Here is a 17,742-nt window from a genome sequence, read left to right as displayed (position 1 = left end):
CACAAGGACGTAATACGTAAAGTACGTACGCTAGCAGCGTAGAGTATGTACCCCGGCAGCGATAAACCAATCGGAGAACATTACATAATACGTAAAATATGTACGCTGGTAGCGTAGAGTACGTACGCTGCCAGCGATAAACCAATCAGAGAAGAGTCTGTGAGTTCGTGGTACGTACACTTATCTCCGCCACTCCTCCGGTAGTTACCGTATACTACAGGTATCCTGCAAAACAACATTTGTTTGTCTAAGGACCCCGAAAATGGTGCCAGCGAAGAGACATGCTTACGAGGCACAATTCAAACTGCAGGCTATCAGTTACGCGGTTGTTCATGGGAATAGAGCAGCTGCAAGATGAAACAAGAAAATGAACTGCGCAAAGTTAAAAAGACCAAACGGAGTTTCCGCAGAAACAAAGCGAGGTGGCCACAGCTAGAAGACCAGCTGTTCAATTCAGACACAGAAGATGAAGACTTCGATGGATTTGTGACAGAACCATAATAAAAAATAATGTGAGTACCATATTGTTAAATACCGGTAGTTCAAAGTTGTTAAAAAGTTCAAGTAAACTCACCGTTTTGCTTTCGTGACCTTTTTTTTTTTTTTTTTGTAGACTATATGTTTTAGCGTGCGCCTTTTGTAAGGGTTAAGTACCCGCTAATTGAGGCCGCGTCTCATAATCCGGTGCGCCTTTTGTAAGGGTTAAGTACCCGCTAATTGAGGGCGCGCCTTATAATCCGGTGCACTTTATGGTGCAGAAAATACGGTACTGGTTATCAATAATTCTGATGATGTAAGTTTCGATGCATTGGGTTGAGCTTTGCTTTTACCTGCAACCGACTTTTTGGTCGGCTGACTACAATCAGAAGAATACCGAACAGGCTCCCGTGTTAAACTTCGACTGCAGCGATCATCCTTAGCCTTAGTACTCTGTTGGGCCTGTTTCTCAGGCAGAAGTTTCGTTTTATCAGTATTAGATAATTTAGTAGTGCCATTTAATGCAGGAGCATCGCCTTTTACTCAAGTTAAATCCGTTTGGATACTCACTGTCCTTTTCAGGTGTTTCACAGTAGATTGTTGGTTAGCTACTTTTGGTCTAGTCATTTCAGTTGCCTTAATCGCATACAAAGTATTTTGTACATGTTGGGTTTCATACACTACGTGCTTCTGGGTAAGACAAGTTACCCAGAACTGAGTTTTTGGATTTGCTTTTCCTCAATCCATCTTGGGTACGTTAGTGAATTGGCAGCGTGATTGCCAGAGCAATTTACACACTGCACTGGACCCTGAGAGTTGGTAGAATCATGGTCACACTTGCCACATTTTCCGCAACACCCAGCACATTGACAAGAAGACCTGAAATGGCCAAACTTCTGACATTTGAAACAATGGACAGGGTGAGGTATATACGGGCTAACCCTGACACGCAAGTATCCAACATCATTAAATTGTGGGAGACCAAACCTGTTAAACATTATAAACAAGGTATTTGTTGGTTTCTTAACACCATTCTGGTTGATTGTGAAGCGATATACATCAGTGACACCCTGGTCGGCCAATTCCTCAAGGATCTCCTCGACACCACAATCCTTAAGATCAGTGCAACAGATTACTCCATTACACAAATTCAGCGTCTTGTGTGGAGTGACCTTGACTTTAAGATTGACAAATGTCCGAACCTTGAGGAGATTTTGGGCCTGACCAGGTCAGTCAACCTCGACCAGAATATCTCCTGATTTAAGTTGTTTTATCGATTTGGCAGTTCCAATTATCCCCTGTATGCCCTTGTTGATGGCAAAAGGTGACAATTTGAGTGGCAAATTCGGGTCACTACTTTGGATGACCAAAATGTGCAGGAAATGCACAGAATTAGCGTTCCCATCGTTTGAATCATTACGAAGTCTCCTGGTTGTTTTATCTGTATTTGCCATTTTAATACATCTAAATTCATCACCAGTGCTCCCCACCCACTATGGAGCCCAACAAGGGGACGTCATATATATGAGGCTAAGCACTCATACCGATGACAGAGATACAGCAGTGATATACTTGGGGCAGACATAATCCACCCCGATTGACCTGATTAAGCAGTCACCTTCTAGGATACCACACAAAAGTGACGGATAAGACCGCAACGACACTACCAACACCACACAAAATTGAATCCCCAGCCAGAAAGAAACTTGGAAACTCCAGAATCCCCTACCGAATCCTACTTCTAAAGCCTAACAAAATTAAAATAAAACCAGTAATCAAAATCTTTGCCATGTTGACTATGGTGTTTCCCCTGTACGATGTACAGGGTATAAACTCACAAGCATTATAGCCAATATGGCCCCTATAATAACCCAAAAATTAAACTACTGATTCGTGGGCACCCGGGAACACCCAAGCTCTGGCTTCAGAAGGTAGAGAGCTAAACAAAAATATCATAAAAACCCTACAAAGACAAAAACATGCTAGACCAAGTACATAAGAATTTTAATTGGTAAAATTGGCTTGTCACCACCAGCCGACTGGTCTATATAAACCTCCCGACTAAAGGAATCTGGGGCAAAATGATGTGTTGCTTCAGGAGGACCACAGCCACACCATCCACTCAATCATCAGGGTCCCCTTCTCCCCCGACATGGGTTGCAGTCCATGGCAAACAGACTGTTCCTTTTAGTCGCTTCTTACGACATGCAGGGAATACAGCGGGCCTATTCTCCAGTCCACCCCGAACCCGCAGGGGGCAGATGGCAATTTGAAGGAGCTAACTGACACTGCTAATTCTTCTAACACACAAACAAAATTCACTTCGCTGTAAGCTGTTTGGAGGCATGAACAGCTGTTGGGATGAAAATATAGACTCATTTATGGTATGATTTTTCACTGGACTGAGGAAGTACACAAAGTCCACCCCCCGCCCCCATTTTTTTGGAAGTACACAAAGTCAGTGCACGGCATCATGGACTACATTGGTTTTTCCAAGTTTACTGAGAACAGGACTATTGACATCAAAACACCAGTGGAACACCAAAATGTAAGTCCCTTTTCTAATGTTTATAAATTAATAAAATATCAAATGACAAGGATCTATTTTAGCCGTTATATAAAACAAATAATGTTTTTTTCATTCTTTCAATGGAACAAATATTTCATGAGGTGAAATATTTGACTATTGAACTCAATCATTCATTATTTGCATATTATAGTTTTCTATCTCACAGCGATGGGTATCAATGTGCTAGTATGATAATAAAGCTTCCATGATGTCAAGGTCAGTAAGCCTTTCCTTGCCCACAAAGATATCCAAGCCTAAATATTACAACATCCTTGCAAGCATTGAACAGTGTAGGGGTATCCCTGAGAAATGCCAGTATTCACTGGTTTAGATTCTGCCCATGCTCCACACAAGACTCTCAGTCCATTCAATCTACATTATAACAGCCAAATGGCCTCTGTGTGTGTGTGTATGGCTTTGATCACAGACAAACTGGGGAGAGCTGACATTTTTTGTTTGGTATGCTTATGTATTTTGGGTCAAGGATGAATGCTGCAAAAGGAAAAGTTGATAGAACTAATATTTTTGGAGAAATCAGGAATATTAGCTAACAACAGTGAACAATGGACATTGTGCTGTAATGTACCATGGGAATTCAGGGTTTGGGGGTTTTAAATGTTATTGTGGTTCATGTTAGTTTAACAGTGTTGTTAGTGCTATTGATTTATTGTGTTTTTGTAGTTCAGTTGGTTTAGTCAGTTTAGTTAAGTGTCACATTACCATTACCATGACTGAGTTAAGTGTCACACTGCCGTTACCATGAGTGAAAACTGTACTGTGTTTGATGTCTTCTGCCACTGTCTCGGTTTGTGTATGTGTAAAAATAAAAGCACCTGCTTGCGAGAGAATGCAGAAAAGAAAAATCTCTGCGTGCGTGCATATAACTTTGATCACGGACAAACTGGGGGGAGCTGACATTTGCCATTTGGTATGCTGATGTATTCTGGGTCAAGGATGAAGGCTGCCAAAATGGAATGTTGATAGAACAATATTTTTGGAGAAATTAGCAATATTAGCTAACAGTGAACAATGGACATCATGCTGCAATGCACCATAGGAGTTTAGGGTTTTAATTGTTATTGTGGTTCATGTTAGTTTAACAGCGTTGTTTGTGTTATTGATTTGTGATTTTGTAGTTCAATTGGTTTAGTCAGTTTAGTTAAGTGTCACATTACCATTACCGTCACTGAGTTAAGTGTCACATTACCATTACCGTGACTGAGTTAAGTGTCACATTGCCATTACCATGAGGGAAAACTGTACTGTGCTTGATGTCTTCTGCCACCGTGGTTTGTGGATATATAAAAATAAAAGCACCTGCTTGCGGGAGAATGCAAAAAAGACAAAAAGCTCTGTGTGCGTGTGTATAACGTCAATCACAGACAAACTGTGGGGAGCTAACATTTGCCACTTGGTATGCTTATGTATTTTGGATCAAGGATGAAGGCCGCCAAAACGGAACGTTGATAGGACTAATATTTTTGGAGAAACTACGGATATTAGCTAACAACACCGAACAATGGACAATGCTAATTACATTCAGGACTCACACTCCAGTCCAGCAGGGAGCGTTAAATTATCTTTATATTAAAAATAGGGCTGCAGCTATCGATTATTTTAGTAATCGAGTATGCTCTCGATTATTCTGGTGATTAATCGCGTAATTGCATAAAAAGTACTTTTGCGTTTTTAAACATCAACAATCCAGGGCTCTTCCTAAGCAATGGCACAATGTTGCTGCGCCATCACACAGATTGTCAAATTTATTCTATCTCTTTCTGTTTTTCCTGGGTAATCATTTATTTTTTCAGATCTTTACAAGTTTGGATCTTTCCTGGTGTCAGGGGCTCAGCCAAAGTCGGGCTAAAGTCTTGACATTTTGCTGAAATGGCGATAGGATGTGGCTTTCTGATTTTCTGTCAAATTTAACCATTTTAAGTTTTTTTTTTTTGTTTTTTGTTTTTTTTAAGGTTGGTGGACTGGGTCCCTGCGTGATTTTTTTTTTATCCTTCTTTCTCTGCAATTCAGCAGATGCAGCTGGAGGTTGAACATGCAGGCTTCACAGTCACTGTTTTTTTGTTTTTTTTTTAATGCAAGTGACTGTGTTTCTGAAGCATTGTGTGTTGCCCAAAAAAGTGAAACACTCAGTGCGAGTCTTAGAAAAACACAGAAGAAACAGTGGAATTCTGCTGAGACTGTCAGTGTGGGAGGGGACGGAGCTTTGACTTGCCCGGTGTGAGGGGAGCGCAGAGAGCCCCTCACACCAGGCAGAGAGAGAGAGACAGCAGCCGGTTGCCGAGCAAATAGCCACTAGCCACATAGAGGGGAGAGCAGTCAGTGGACGAAACAGTGTTAAAAAACAAACAAACAATACTTCGCTTTAAATGCACAGTAAGCTATTTCAGATGATCAGCGTGGACCGTCTTTCTCCTAAAAGGCTTTATTTTACTGTGTTTTGTGTTGGAAAGTGGTAGCTTTTGGCACTAAATGGATTAGCACTTACACGACCTGTGAGCTTGTTCTAGTCTTGTTCCGTTTTTTTTTCTGGGGACGTTACAGCACCACACAGAGGCCTGGCATATGTACTACAACATTAAATGAAACTGAAGCACAGAATTTGCCTCGAACATTTTTTGTAATGGAATTATTCGAGTTACTTGACCAATCGTTTCAGCACTAATTAAATGCGTGAGTGCGTGCGGGCATGATTGTATATAGTAAGTTCAATGTAAGCACATAATTGTAAATACGTTAAAAATACATGGATGACACAAGAAACTGAAAACACTTATTTCCATTGTGGCTCATTTAAAAATCAAATGACAAAATAGAAGTAATAATAAAATATAACAACAACAACAACAGCAATTGGAGATTTCTGACATCCGCCAATCCGGGTCCAGTTCACCTCCAAAATTTAGTGGAGTCTTCCATGCCCTAATATGTATCTATGGTACAAATTTGGTGAGAATCCGTGAAGTAGTTTTGACATAATCCTTAAAAGCCTATAAAATGGTAAATGATTGGACTGCATTTATATAGCGCTTTTCCATCTGCATCAGATGCTAAAAGCACTTTACACACTAATGCTTTATATTCACCCAGATGTGAGGGTGCTGCCATACAAAGTACTCGCTACACACCGGGAGCAACTAGGGGATTAAGAACCTTGCACAAGGGCCCTTAGCGATTTTCTGGTCAAGCTGGGATTTGAACAGACGATCCTCTGGTTTCAAGTCCAATGCTTAACCACTAGACCATCACCTCCCCTATAAAGAGAAACTTTATCCAAAATCCAGTTCCACATCACCTCCAAAATTTAATGGAGTCTTCCATGGCCTAATATGTATCTGTTCAGCAAATCATATCGTGTTGTAACCATTTTATGTAGTACATCAGTTACAGTCATGATATCAACCCAGAGAGTGCTACACAGCATAATTGAGCACCACCCTTGAAAAATGTCAGCTATCTATATTATAAACACTACCCATTCTAGAGCCTGTGGATCCCCATGGGCAATACACTAGTTCAATAGTTATTTAGCACCAAATCACAACAGAAGTTGCCCCAGGGCCACAAATGTATAACAAAAACTTCCTCAGGCCTTTGCCTTCTTTTTTTTGTAAATGGCAAGAATCTACAAGCTGTCCAGACTTGCTAGAATGACTATGTTAGCCATACAAAAAACAAACAAAAAAGCACACAGAACTGTCTCAAGCAATGATAAAAATGTTGCAGCTAAGCAACTATATATAGTCCAGTGTTCACAGTGACAGAGGGCCAGAAGAACACACAGGAGGTCAAGATCGCGCTTTAATTCTGCAAACTATATTCCAGATTAATCAATTAAGTAAAAGAGAAAACAACAATTAATAATGAAAAGAACTTTGTTTCAAACCAAGCTAGAGTCACCACGCAAGAAGAAAATGCAATATGATGGCATTTGTTACAACGGCCAGTTTATTCTGTTTGTTGTGTTTATGCACCCCCTAGTGTGTATTCTGTTCAGGCACGTTCCCGGCCACCTAAAAAAAACTCCTCTGGGACCCACCTTTAGTAAAGTGAAGAAGTGGTCCAGTATTACTGTTTCTCCTCAGGAAACTCAGCAGAATGTCTGTCTGTGCGTGCATTAGCAAGTTATCAAATGTGTGTTTGTGTAATGAAGCAATTTAAATATATGGAATAACATTACTTTGATTACTTATCAACTGCATTATAGATTCAAATGCTAATTGCTATTGCTGATATACCAAAGCATAATAAGAGATTATACATTTGTTTTATTTTGTTAGTTATTCATTTATTTTATCTGTACTTTACAGAAACCATACACAGATTAAATCCAATGAAACTTACAAGTGACCTGATTCTTCACAAATGGACAAATATTATGTTCTAACCGAATACTGCAGTGTTTATCAACCTCAAGTCATTTGCAACCAGCAAATTAAGTTCAGTATTACTCCCAAGCACTCCCCAAACCCAAAGCTTTCACATGGTGGATACTCACGGTGTGTCAAGCTTCCTGAACTCAGGGATGGGCTCCGGCTTCTTGCGGGACATGAACCAATAAATAAAAACCCCAGCAATCAGGGAGAAGAGGAAGATATCCAAGTTGCTAAAAAGAGGGTCACCATCATCCATCATAGGTTCAGTGTGGGTGGGAGTCTTCATTTCCATCTTAGTCACGTTGACACTACAATATATGAAAGAAAAGGTCACATCAATTACTCAGCGCACAACATAAAGTTCATAAAGTAATTGATGTGACTTACAGCTTTCCTCTGTTCTAAAGGTGTTTTGCACCTTTAGAACAGAGGAAAGCTGTAAGTCTAGACTTCATGCATTCAGGGAAATGCTGACCAAGAGTCAGATAACATACAGAATATCTAATAAGAAAAATTATACATAAATCAATGAGTGGCCTTTTACAGACCTTCTGAATGTATAACATAATGGCCATCTTCATGGGTGCTGGTGTGAAATTTTTTTTTTTAACTTAACATTTTTCACTGGAGGTTTGCTGGTGGTGCAAATGTGCTTCACAACGATGAATGGCCAAGGTACGAAGCAACCCAGGAAATTTGGAAAAATTTATTTTTAAAAGTGTACATGTTGGTCATTGTTTTTATTCCTGGGGGGGAAAACATTTGAAATGAAAAGCATGAATCAAATCATTTGTTTACATTGGGGAAAAAAGCTAAATAAAGATGAAAAGAGGCTATCACTGTATATAATGAGTTTACTAACAAATTTATGGAATATTATAAAAATCTAAATATCTGTTGAAACCCCAAATTTAAAATGCATTATTACTTTGATATGAACATTCGTTACTGATGTAAGGGCCCAGTCACATGGCACCCAGCATTAGCTGAGTGAAAGAAAAAAATACCAAAGTCACAAATCGTTGAGAAAAAGTGGGCGAATGAGCTTGGATTTCTCCCATCACCGAAAAGCCTGCGAGTGCAGAGTGAATAAAAGACCAAAACGAAATCGAAACTAACAAAAGAAAAATTAAGCAAACGGTGACCTTGACACGTTTAAACAAAATCAAAATGAAGCGCCAGGGTGTGACCATTTCTGCAGTGAGTCTGTGCTGTCCACAGCCATCTGCAGCTCCGTTGTCCTGACAACCTGTGCGCACACACGCACGTCACAGGCAGAGTTGTTGAGAGACTGGAAAGAGACAGGCTGGAGGTTGGACGAAGTTGGATGACAATCAAACAGAATGCTGACGGTACGGGAATACGCAAACAATGAGGAACTGTCAAGACAGAAAGCAAAACGGAACACGGACAAATTGAGGCTGTCGTCAGGATTCGTTCACATTTTCCATTCAACAGTCTGAAAATTCTGACGACGTGACAGCTACAGAAACAAAGCTGGACGATGGTTAAACAATGTCTCCAAAAGTCAACATAAGTCCAGATTTCCTGTTTCATTTTGGCTTCAGTGTCCTTCGTTAGTGCCGTGTGACCGGGGATTAACAAATGTATCAGTGTACTGATACTGAATACAGAGGATAATTCAGTGTTCAGAGATGAATACTGCATTAGGTGTATCTAAGTGTACCTATTACAATAGCAGGTGAGTGTAAACAGAATTAAAATAATTTTTGGTCACCCAGTTTGAGTAGATAACTTTCACCATTTAGCATTTCCAATGAGCTTCTACTTTATGAGAATCACTGTGGTCAGTACTGATCACTTGCATGGCGTGCGTGCAAGAACCAATTGAAAGAGGTTCTAACATTAATTCTCCAGTTACGCATTCTATTCATCCTGTAATTCTCTTTTTTATTTTTCCATTCTTTTGTATTTCTTCCTGTATTGTGCAAGCATACCAGGTGTCACGTTTCTCCCAGCAGATGCTAATTTAAAGCATTTAGTTCAGGCTCACATGCACGCAAGTACAGGCAAACACTGGAGCAAAGAGTGCAATGAGCTCATTGGACTTGTGTATGCGTGCGGGTCCACTAGTTAATCAACCTCAGACAGCATAATTCTCTCAGACTGATAATCAGCTCACAATCTGAATTCACTGACAACTGAAGTAATTACTTTAAAAAATATAACAACGCTAAAATACCCTTGACTACATGGGCATCATCATCTTTATTATTTATTAAACTGCTGGCTAAAGCTAAGCGTAAATTTGGTAAGATTGTAATTCACGGCGGCAGTAATGACACCCGGTTACGCCAATCGGAGGTCACTAAAATCAACATTGAATCGGTGTGTAACTTTGCAAAAACAATGTCGGACTCTGTAGTTTTCTCTGGGCCCCTCCCCAATCGGACCGTGTCAAGGATTTTATACAGTTCATGCTCATATTATCATTTATTTTCTTTAGTTTATGCTTATATTATTATTTATTTTCTTATAGTTTATGCTTATTATTTTTCCTCTTTGTGAGAAGAGGAGGTTTTAGAAAGAAAGACTTGTTGTCTGCATTCTTCATGGTTGAGCAAACTATTTTTCATTTTGCCTTATCTGCTTTGATGAGCCACAAGGCTCATGTTGCAGGAATGGAAGGTTTCAGCCGTTACCTATCTTTGCTATCACCCTCTTGCAGACATGACTCGTGTAACCTCTTCCGACTGTCCTTGTTTGTTTTTTCTCATGTTGATGAACTAAATAAAAGGCTGGGCCAGAGGAGGAGATCTTAGGAGAGCTTTGTAGCTGAGCACTTACAAGCTGCTTCATTGTTCTCCTCCTCTGCACAGAGCAAAATATATATATATATTTGTCTCTCTCTGACTGGTTTCTTTTCAGCGTTTGTGCCTCTCATTTCTTTAAAAACAGGGTGCAAACCCAACAGTTTTTTCTTGGCGCCCAACGTGGGGCGTCGACAGATCTTCTCGAGCAAACGGAGGGAGACACGCCGCAGACTGTGCACAGCCGATTCCACTAGAGGGATCGAAGGAAAGTCCTGAGGAGTGAATTCTCCGTCGGGCCGGTGACTATAGACGTCCACCTCCACTCGCCGCAGTAGACTGACGACGCCTCCGAACCAAATGAGGGGCGCAACAAATTAACATAAGTAATTACTGCCTGCCTGTGAGGAAAATATGTTGAGGAGGGGTTAGAGTCCCCATCCAGAATAAAGTGCGGGGGAGGGAGTTAGAGTCTCCGGTCCTGCCGGCACAGGTGGCGGAGGGGTTCGAGTCCCCATCCGGCTGAGAAATACAGGAGGAGTAAGAATAAATTTCAGGAGAAGCAGTTAGAGAGACGCGAATTAATTGATTATTTCAAAAGTGAAACTATGTTTGTGGTATGAATGAGAGAAAATTGTTTTTGTTGTTTTGTTGTAAGGATTTTGTTGTGTTATGTCTTGATATAAAAAGATTTATTATTATTATTATTTTTTTTTTTTTTAAGATGAGGGCTTGTCTGTAATTGCAATCATTGATGAAATCTGTAATTTATTTTGTATATGTGTGAGAGTTGGAGCGGTTGTGGGAGTGTGTGTGTGTGTGTGTGACAGTGTCGGACTGTATGTGTGGTATTGTTTGAGTATTCCTTAGTAATGATAAAAGAATGAGACTGTGAGTGACTGAAGCACGGACAGCTTGATATCCCATTTTATCAGGGGATAAAAGTGGAGCCATTGTCTGCAAAGTAGGTCATTTTAAGTCCATACGCACCACACTCACATATTCCCGACGAGTCTGCAAAGAGGGGGATTCCAAGGAAGGTCCACCCCACGGGGTAGAAGCTTGACCTGAACTTTGCAGAGTGAAGGGGAATAGGTGAACAATATGGGAAACACATGCACAGAAAATAAGCCCCTATTTCAGGGCGACGAAAAATACATGCACAAACGCAATCCGGAAAATCTGAAGTACATAACTAAATGGAAAAATATGGCTTTTCAGGTAAATTGGTTGTGCCAGATTGTGAAGGTTTGGTGTTAAAGCTTACAACAGCAGCAGCAAATAAAAAGGTAACAGGAAAGTAAGAAAAGAAGGAGAAATAGAGTGTGCAAAAGTATGGCTCAGTGAAGCACGGATGAGAGTAGAGGCCATAAAGAGGAAAAAAGACGAGAAAGGAAAGTCAGAGGGGAAAGTAATGTTTGTAAAACCTGAAGATAATGAGACGGCCGTGAGAGGCCGTGATGTAAATCCACCCCTGCTGCCACAAAATCAGGCTGCAGTAAGACGAGCGGCACCAACAGTGGCTCCACCACTGGTAAAGGACCCGATTTTTGACCCTAATTATCCCCAGGGGAGTTCTGAAGGTCCGTCATATGACCCAATAAGCTCACTGTATCCAAATCCATTTTTGGATAATCAGAGGGTGGAATTTTCAACTGTATTGACCCCGCCTGCGGCAACAAATTCTTTAATGCCCGAAAAATACATTTTGAGAGACAGGGCTATGATTAAGCCGCCTCTAAAATACAGTTTCAATATATCCCCAGATCACAGTTTTATTGCTCCAATGATCCAGGTCCCAAACCCAAATATAGCTCAAGGACAGCCGCCATTCCTTCATGTCTTCCGTCCATGGACACCAGAAGAGACAGCCCGCTACTGTATATACAAATTTGGCCCAGGCCTGGCAGTACTGTTTGGATCTGTCGGAGTTGAGACAAACTGAACAATTATTGGAGGAAGGTCTGATGACCGGTGAAAACAGAGAACACGTAGTAATGATGTCACCAAAAGATCTACACATAACTATGCTATTCACTCCACGAAAGGATGAAAGGTATGGAGCAGGATTTCTGAAAATTCCATCAGAATTACAGACAGTAGCACACCTATACACAGACAGAAAAACCACCTCTGTGTGTAGTGTAGTGCTGACCCAAAGTGCAGACAAATGGTACAGAGGAAAACCTGAGGCTGTGCTGCATATTTCACTGACAAGGGCAGACACTCAGTCCTGGAAGGACCTTGGAGGAATTGCTAAAATAGCTGAGGAAGCAACTGATTGGCACGAAGCAGATGCAGTGTCGGTGTGGGATTTCAGTCCATCCACAGGCTTGTATCGGAAATACATGTTTGTAAGTGCTTGGACGACACCGGTGATACATGAAGTAGATCTGGACGATTGAAATTTAACAACATCTGTGTTGTTGACACAGGAACATGAGACTTTATTGGCCAAACTGCCTCCTCATCTCTGGGTGAATGCACCCACAGATGTAAGACTGTTGAAAAATATTCCACCAGTCAAAATTAAGCCACGATCTGATTGGAGACCACGGATTAAACAATATCCGTTAAAACCTGAAGCAGAAAAAGGAATTGAACCGGTTATTGCAGAATTATTGGAAGCAGGAGTCATCAGGGAATGTTTAGATGCATCCTGTAACACTCCAATATATCCTGTGAAAAAAAGCAGACAATCAGAATTGGCGAATGGTACAAGACCTACGTGCAGTAAATGCTGCAGTAGAAACTAGTGCCCCTCTGATACCAGACCCACATACGATGCTAAATAGATTAAGTCCTGGAAACATGTACTTCTCTGTCATAGACACCAGTAATGCATTTTTCTAAGTACCTGTTCATCCAGACTCTCAATTTTGGTTTGCTTTTACATTCAAAGGGAAAAGATATACATATACAAGACTCCCTCAAGGTTTTGCTGACAGTCTGACCATTTTTACACAAGCAATAAATTGTTGCTTATCTTCATTTACTCCACCAGAAGATTCACAAATCTTGGTGTATGTAGATGACATTTTGGTGGCAGGAAAGACAAAAGACAGCTGTACAAAATGTACTATGATGCTTTTGCAACATTTGGCAGAAACAGGAAGTAAAATTAAAAAGCAAAAGTTGCAGTTTGCGCAACCACAAGTGACTTATTTAGGCCACGTCCTATCAGCTGAGGGGAAACGAATACAAGACGATCGAAAGCACGCTATTCTCAAAGCGCGTAAACCGTCAACAAAAAAGGAAATGATGACTTTCTTAGGTATCTGTAATTATTGCAGAGCCTGGATTCCATGTTATGCAGAGAAGGTGCAGAAATTGCAGGATTTAATACATTCTATACCAATGACTATGACTGACAAAATACAGTGGAATAAAGAAGCTGAAGAACAGTTTACAGCTCTTAAACAAGAACTTGTGAGTTCCACAGTATTATCTCTGCCCAATTATGCCAAGCCATTCACTCTCATGGTGGACACAAAACAGGGATTCATGTGTGCAGTCTTGCTACAACAACATGGTAATAAAAATAAACCAGTTGGCTATTATTCCAAAAGTTTGGATACATTCTTATCGCCTGCTAGACAGATAGCATATACAGCAATGCTATTGTCTCAGCCACATATTACCATTGAAAGATGCAACACCTTGAATCCCGCCACACTCCTACCTACTGAGACAGACGGTGAACCGCATGATTGTTTGGCAGACACACAGAAACAACAATTACCTCGACCAGACTTAACAGACGAACCATTTACAGATGGACTACATTACTTTGTGGATGGCTCATGTTTCAAAGATCAGAAAGGACAGACATTAACAGGCTATGCTGTTGTTCAATTACCAAATACTGTTATTGAAGCAAAAGAGATTGATCATTTTAAATCAGCCCAAGCTGCAGAACTCATTGCATTAACCAGAGCTTGTATCTTGGCTAAAGGACAGAAACTGACAGCCTATACAGATAGTCAATATGCATTTTCAACAATTTGGTTCTTTGCAAAACAATGGCAACAAAGACGTATGATAACCTCTACGGGGAAATCAGTGACACATGCAGGCTTACTCACAAATTTGCTAGAAGCAGTGACATTACCATCACACCTGGCATTATGTAAATGCGCAGCCCACACCAGAGGAAACTGCCTGGCAGACAAAATAGCGAAAGAAGCAGCAGCTGGTCGATATGGTACTTCTTCTATTTACACAGTTCAGATAGACAATGAACCATTAATAGATTCTGACCTTTTATTGGATATGCAAAAACAGGCACCAGCGCAGGAACGACATTTGTGGTTGAAAAATGGGGCAACCCCAAACCCCAAAGGACTTTATTGTGTACATAACAAACCCGTCCTACCCAAAAGCTTATTCAAAGCAGCCGCAATTGCGACGCATGGGTTAACGCAAGTGTCGACAGGGGGGATGGTATATATGGTAGACCAATACTTTACTACCTATGGATTTAATTTATACTCAAAAATTTTTTGTAAAGCCTGTGTTACCTGATTGAAACACAACCCACAGGGAAATATAAGACCCCGGAGAGGGCAATTCCGAAAACCACAGTATCCTTTTCAAATTGTTCATATGGACTTTATTGAACTAAGTCGATGTGGACCTTATCAATACTGTCTAGTATTAATTGATGCCTTTTCAAAATGGGTAGAAATTGTTCCATCACAAAAAGCAGATGCTTTAACAGTAGCAAAAGCATTGTGTAAGACAATTATTCCGTATTATGGAATACCAGAGACATTGTACAGTGATAATGGAACACATTTTGTAAATGAAGTTGTACAAAGAGTAGCAGAACACATGAAAATTAAGTTAAAACATCATTGTGCTTATCACCCACAAAGTGCAGGATTAGTGGAAAGGACAAATGGCACAATAAAAATAAGACTAAGGAAATGTATGGAAGAGACAAAACGAACCTGGATTGAATGTTTGGACCTAGTAAAACTGTATATGAGAATAACACCAACACCATCAGGTTTAACACCATTTGAGATACTTTATGGACGACCATATCGTCTACCAATTTTTGACATGGATACTAAAACAGCAGATGAGGAACAAACATTAGCAGATTTTTATGAAAAAGACATTAACACAGAAAGAGATAACTCAAACACATTTACTGCCGAATAATTTTGATCTCCCACAGGACGGCCTTCCAGTAGTCCAGCCAGGAGACTGGGTGTTCATCAGAGTGATTAAGAGGAAGAACTGGTCCAGTCCTCGTTGGGAAGGTCCATACCAAGTGCTGTTAACAACACCAACTGCAGTAAAGATCAACGTGGATACATCTAAGTCACTGTAAGATACAGCGTGTGTTGGCTGCCTCCACAGTGTAAGGGGAAGTCTGGCTACAAAGGGAGTCTATTTAATTAGCAATAGATTGTCTCAACGCCAGTGAAGCAGGGAGATCCTTGCACTATTAGGTGAGGTTGGTTAACAACACTGTATCCTAGCAATCATGACTGAACTACAGCAGACCCCGGAGCGGCGTGCTCAGAGCCGCCGCTGCCGGACTGTTGGTAGGGCAGCCGGTTGCGTTGTGATCTTAGTGTGTTTCGTGCTCCTCGGATTCCTGGCCTGGTGGTTGACCCAAGAATTGCAGCTCACTGTGGACCGAGCCAGAGAACAACACAAGCAACGTCAGAAGAGGTTTATTCATAATGTGAATAAGACTGATGGACACCCTCATATATACCATACTAATATGTGGTACAGATATGTTCATTTATTGGCTACGGAATTACATGTTACTAATTGTTATGTTTGTTCGCAAATGCCTATATCCTCAACACACCCAGCTCTGACGGCTAAACCGTACCCTGCTAGGGTGACAGAATGTCTTATCATACGGATGTATAATCAAACTGTATTTCGGGGGCAACAGTTTTCAGCAAATCTGACAAGACGTAACACCACTTGCCTCAGTGCAACCACTTATATGATAGGGATTTCAACAGAAGACGTACAAGCGTGCCCAAGTGCTGCTCCATTGACTAGACTGAAGGGGAATGCAAAAATATCATCACATGTTAAATTGTCATCACAACGGCCATTCCCGATTTGCTTTTACGGGACAGGGAATAAAACTGTAGGTAAAATTAAGAAACGTCTGTGTACCCAAACGTATGTTTTATCAAATAATTTAAGCCTAACCAAAACATATTATGTGGATGGTACTTATCTTCATCACATTGGATGGGGATGTAATTATACAGGCTCCTGTCTATGGGGAACGGATGAATCATGTGCTTATGTTAGTAAGTTTTTGCTACCACCTGTAAATGGTACGCCGGTGTATGATGACATCTATTGGCTTTGTGGTTCCAGACTGTACATGAGTCTCCCACCAAATTGGGGTGGTGTGTGTTCACCTACCCAGGTGACTGACCATACATATGTGGTAGTGCCAAGGACCTCCACAGAGAAGAATGGCAGCACCAGACGGAGGAGATCGATATACCCAGATGTGTTACCACATGATCACATGTGGGGCTCGGATGTACCAAAGGACCAAAAATTGTGGCCTGTAGGAGATAAAATAGCACATTCATTGTTCCCCTGGATAGGAGTGGTAAAAAAATTCATTAATGATTGAAACTCTGAATTATCAATTGGGTCTGTTCATGAATGTAACTGAGAAAATAGTAGTTGCTCAAAACACTGAAATAGATGCTTTACGTACCATGGTGATGCAAAATCGCATGGTTTTAGACTTGCTTACTGGTTCACAGGGAGGAGTTTGTGTTCTGCTGAACACAACATGCTGTACTTTCATCCCAGACAACATTCATTCAGTGGATGTGCAGGACGCATTGGAAGAGCTGAATAAACTTCGTGATGCAATGCATAAAGACACCCTAGCCATGAACCGGTGGAATCCCTGGTCCTGGTTGACTTCAGGACCATGGTGGCAGTTACTATTGAAAATGGTGACACCAGTTATTATAGTCCTAATTCTGATTGGACTTTGCATGTGTTGTGTGATCCCTTATATCAAAACAATGGTTGGCAAAATGGTGTCAAATACATTTGTACAGTGTAATCTGGCTTTCCAACAAACTATGCGAAAATATCAAGCATTGAAACAGTCAGACCTTAGTGGAGAAAACTATAATGACTGTGTTGAGAATTATGATGATATTGAAAAGCTCACAACTCCAGTTCAAGCTTGAACTGTTGATGTGATGAGTTAACACACTCTTAGCCTATGAAGCTTTAGCTGAAAATGTAATAAGACAAGTGGTTAAAGTGGACAAATTTTCTACTGAAGTGTGTTTTGGACATGACAAACTTATGTAAATAAACGATAAACAGGGAGGATTATGTCAAGGATTTTATACAGTTCATGCTCATATTATCATTTATTTTCTTTAGTTTATGCTTATATTATTATTATTTATTTTCTTATAGTTTATGCTTATTATTTTTCCTCTTTGTGAGAAGAGGAGGTTTTAGAAAGACTTGTCTGCATTCTTCATGGTTGAGCAAACTATTT

The 17,742-nt window shown here is 40.5% G+C and overlaps 1 protein-coding gene across 1 annotated transcript in view; it reads right to left on the bottom strand.

The window, feature by feature from the left end:
• The window catches only part of porb (P450 (cytochrome) oxidoreductase b), a 103,121-nt gene that overhangs the window by 42,819 nt on the left and 42,560 nt on the right, over positions 1 to 17,742 (bottom strand). The window contains exon 2 of the mRNA XM_034168178.1: positions 7,560 to 7,745. Coding sequence (XP_034024069.1) covers positions 7,560 to 7,729 — 170 coding nt within the window. The 5' untranslated portion in view covers positions 7,730 to 7,745. The remainder of the gene's footprint in view (positions 1 to 7,559; positions 7,746 to 17,742) is intronic.

This window comes from Thalassophryne amazonica, chromosome 4 (assembly GCF_902500255.1).
Source record: "Thalassophryne amazonica chromosome 4, fThaAma1.1, whole genome shotgun sequence".
In the NCBI taxonomy this organism is placed as follows: Eukaryota; Metazoa; Chordata; class Actinopteri; order Batrachoidiformes; family Batrachoididae; genus Thalassophryne; species Thalassophryne amazonica.
Note: the sequence above shows the minus strand (reverse complement) of the source record. Positions and strands in the feature narration are given on the sequence as shown.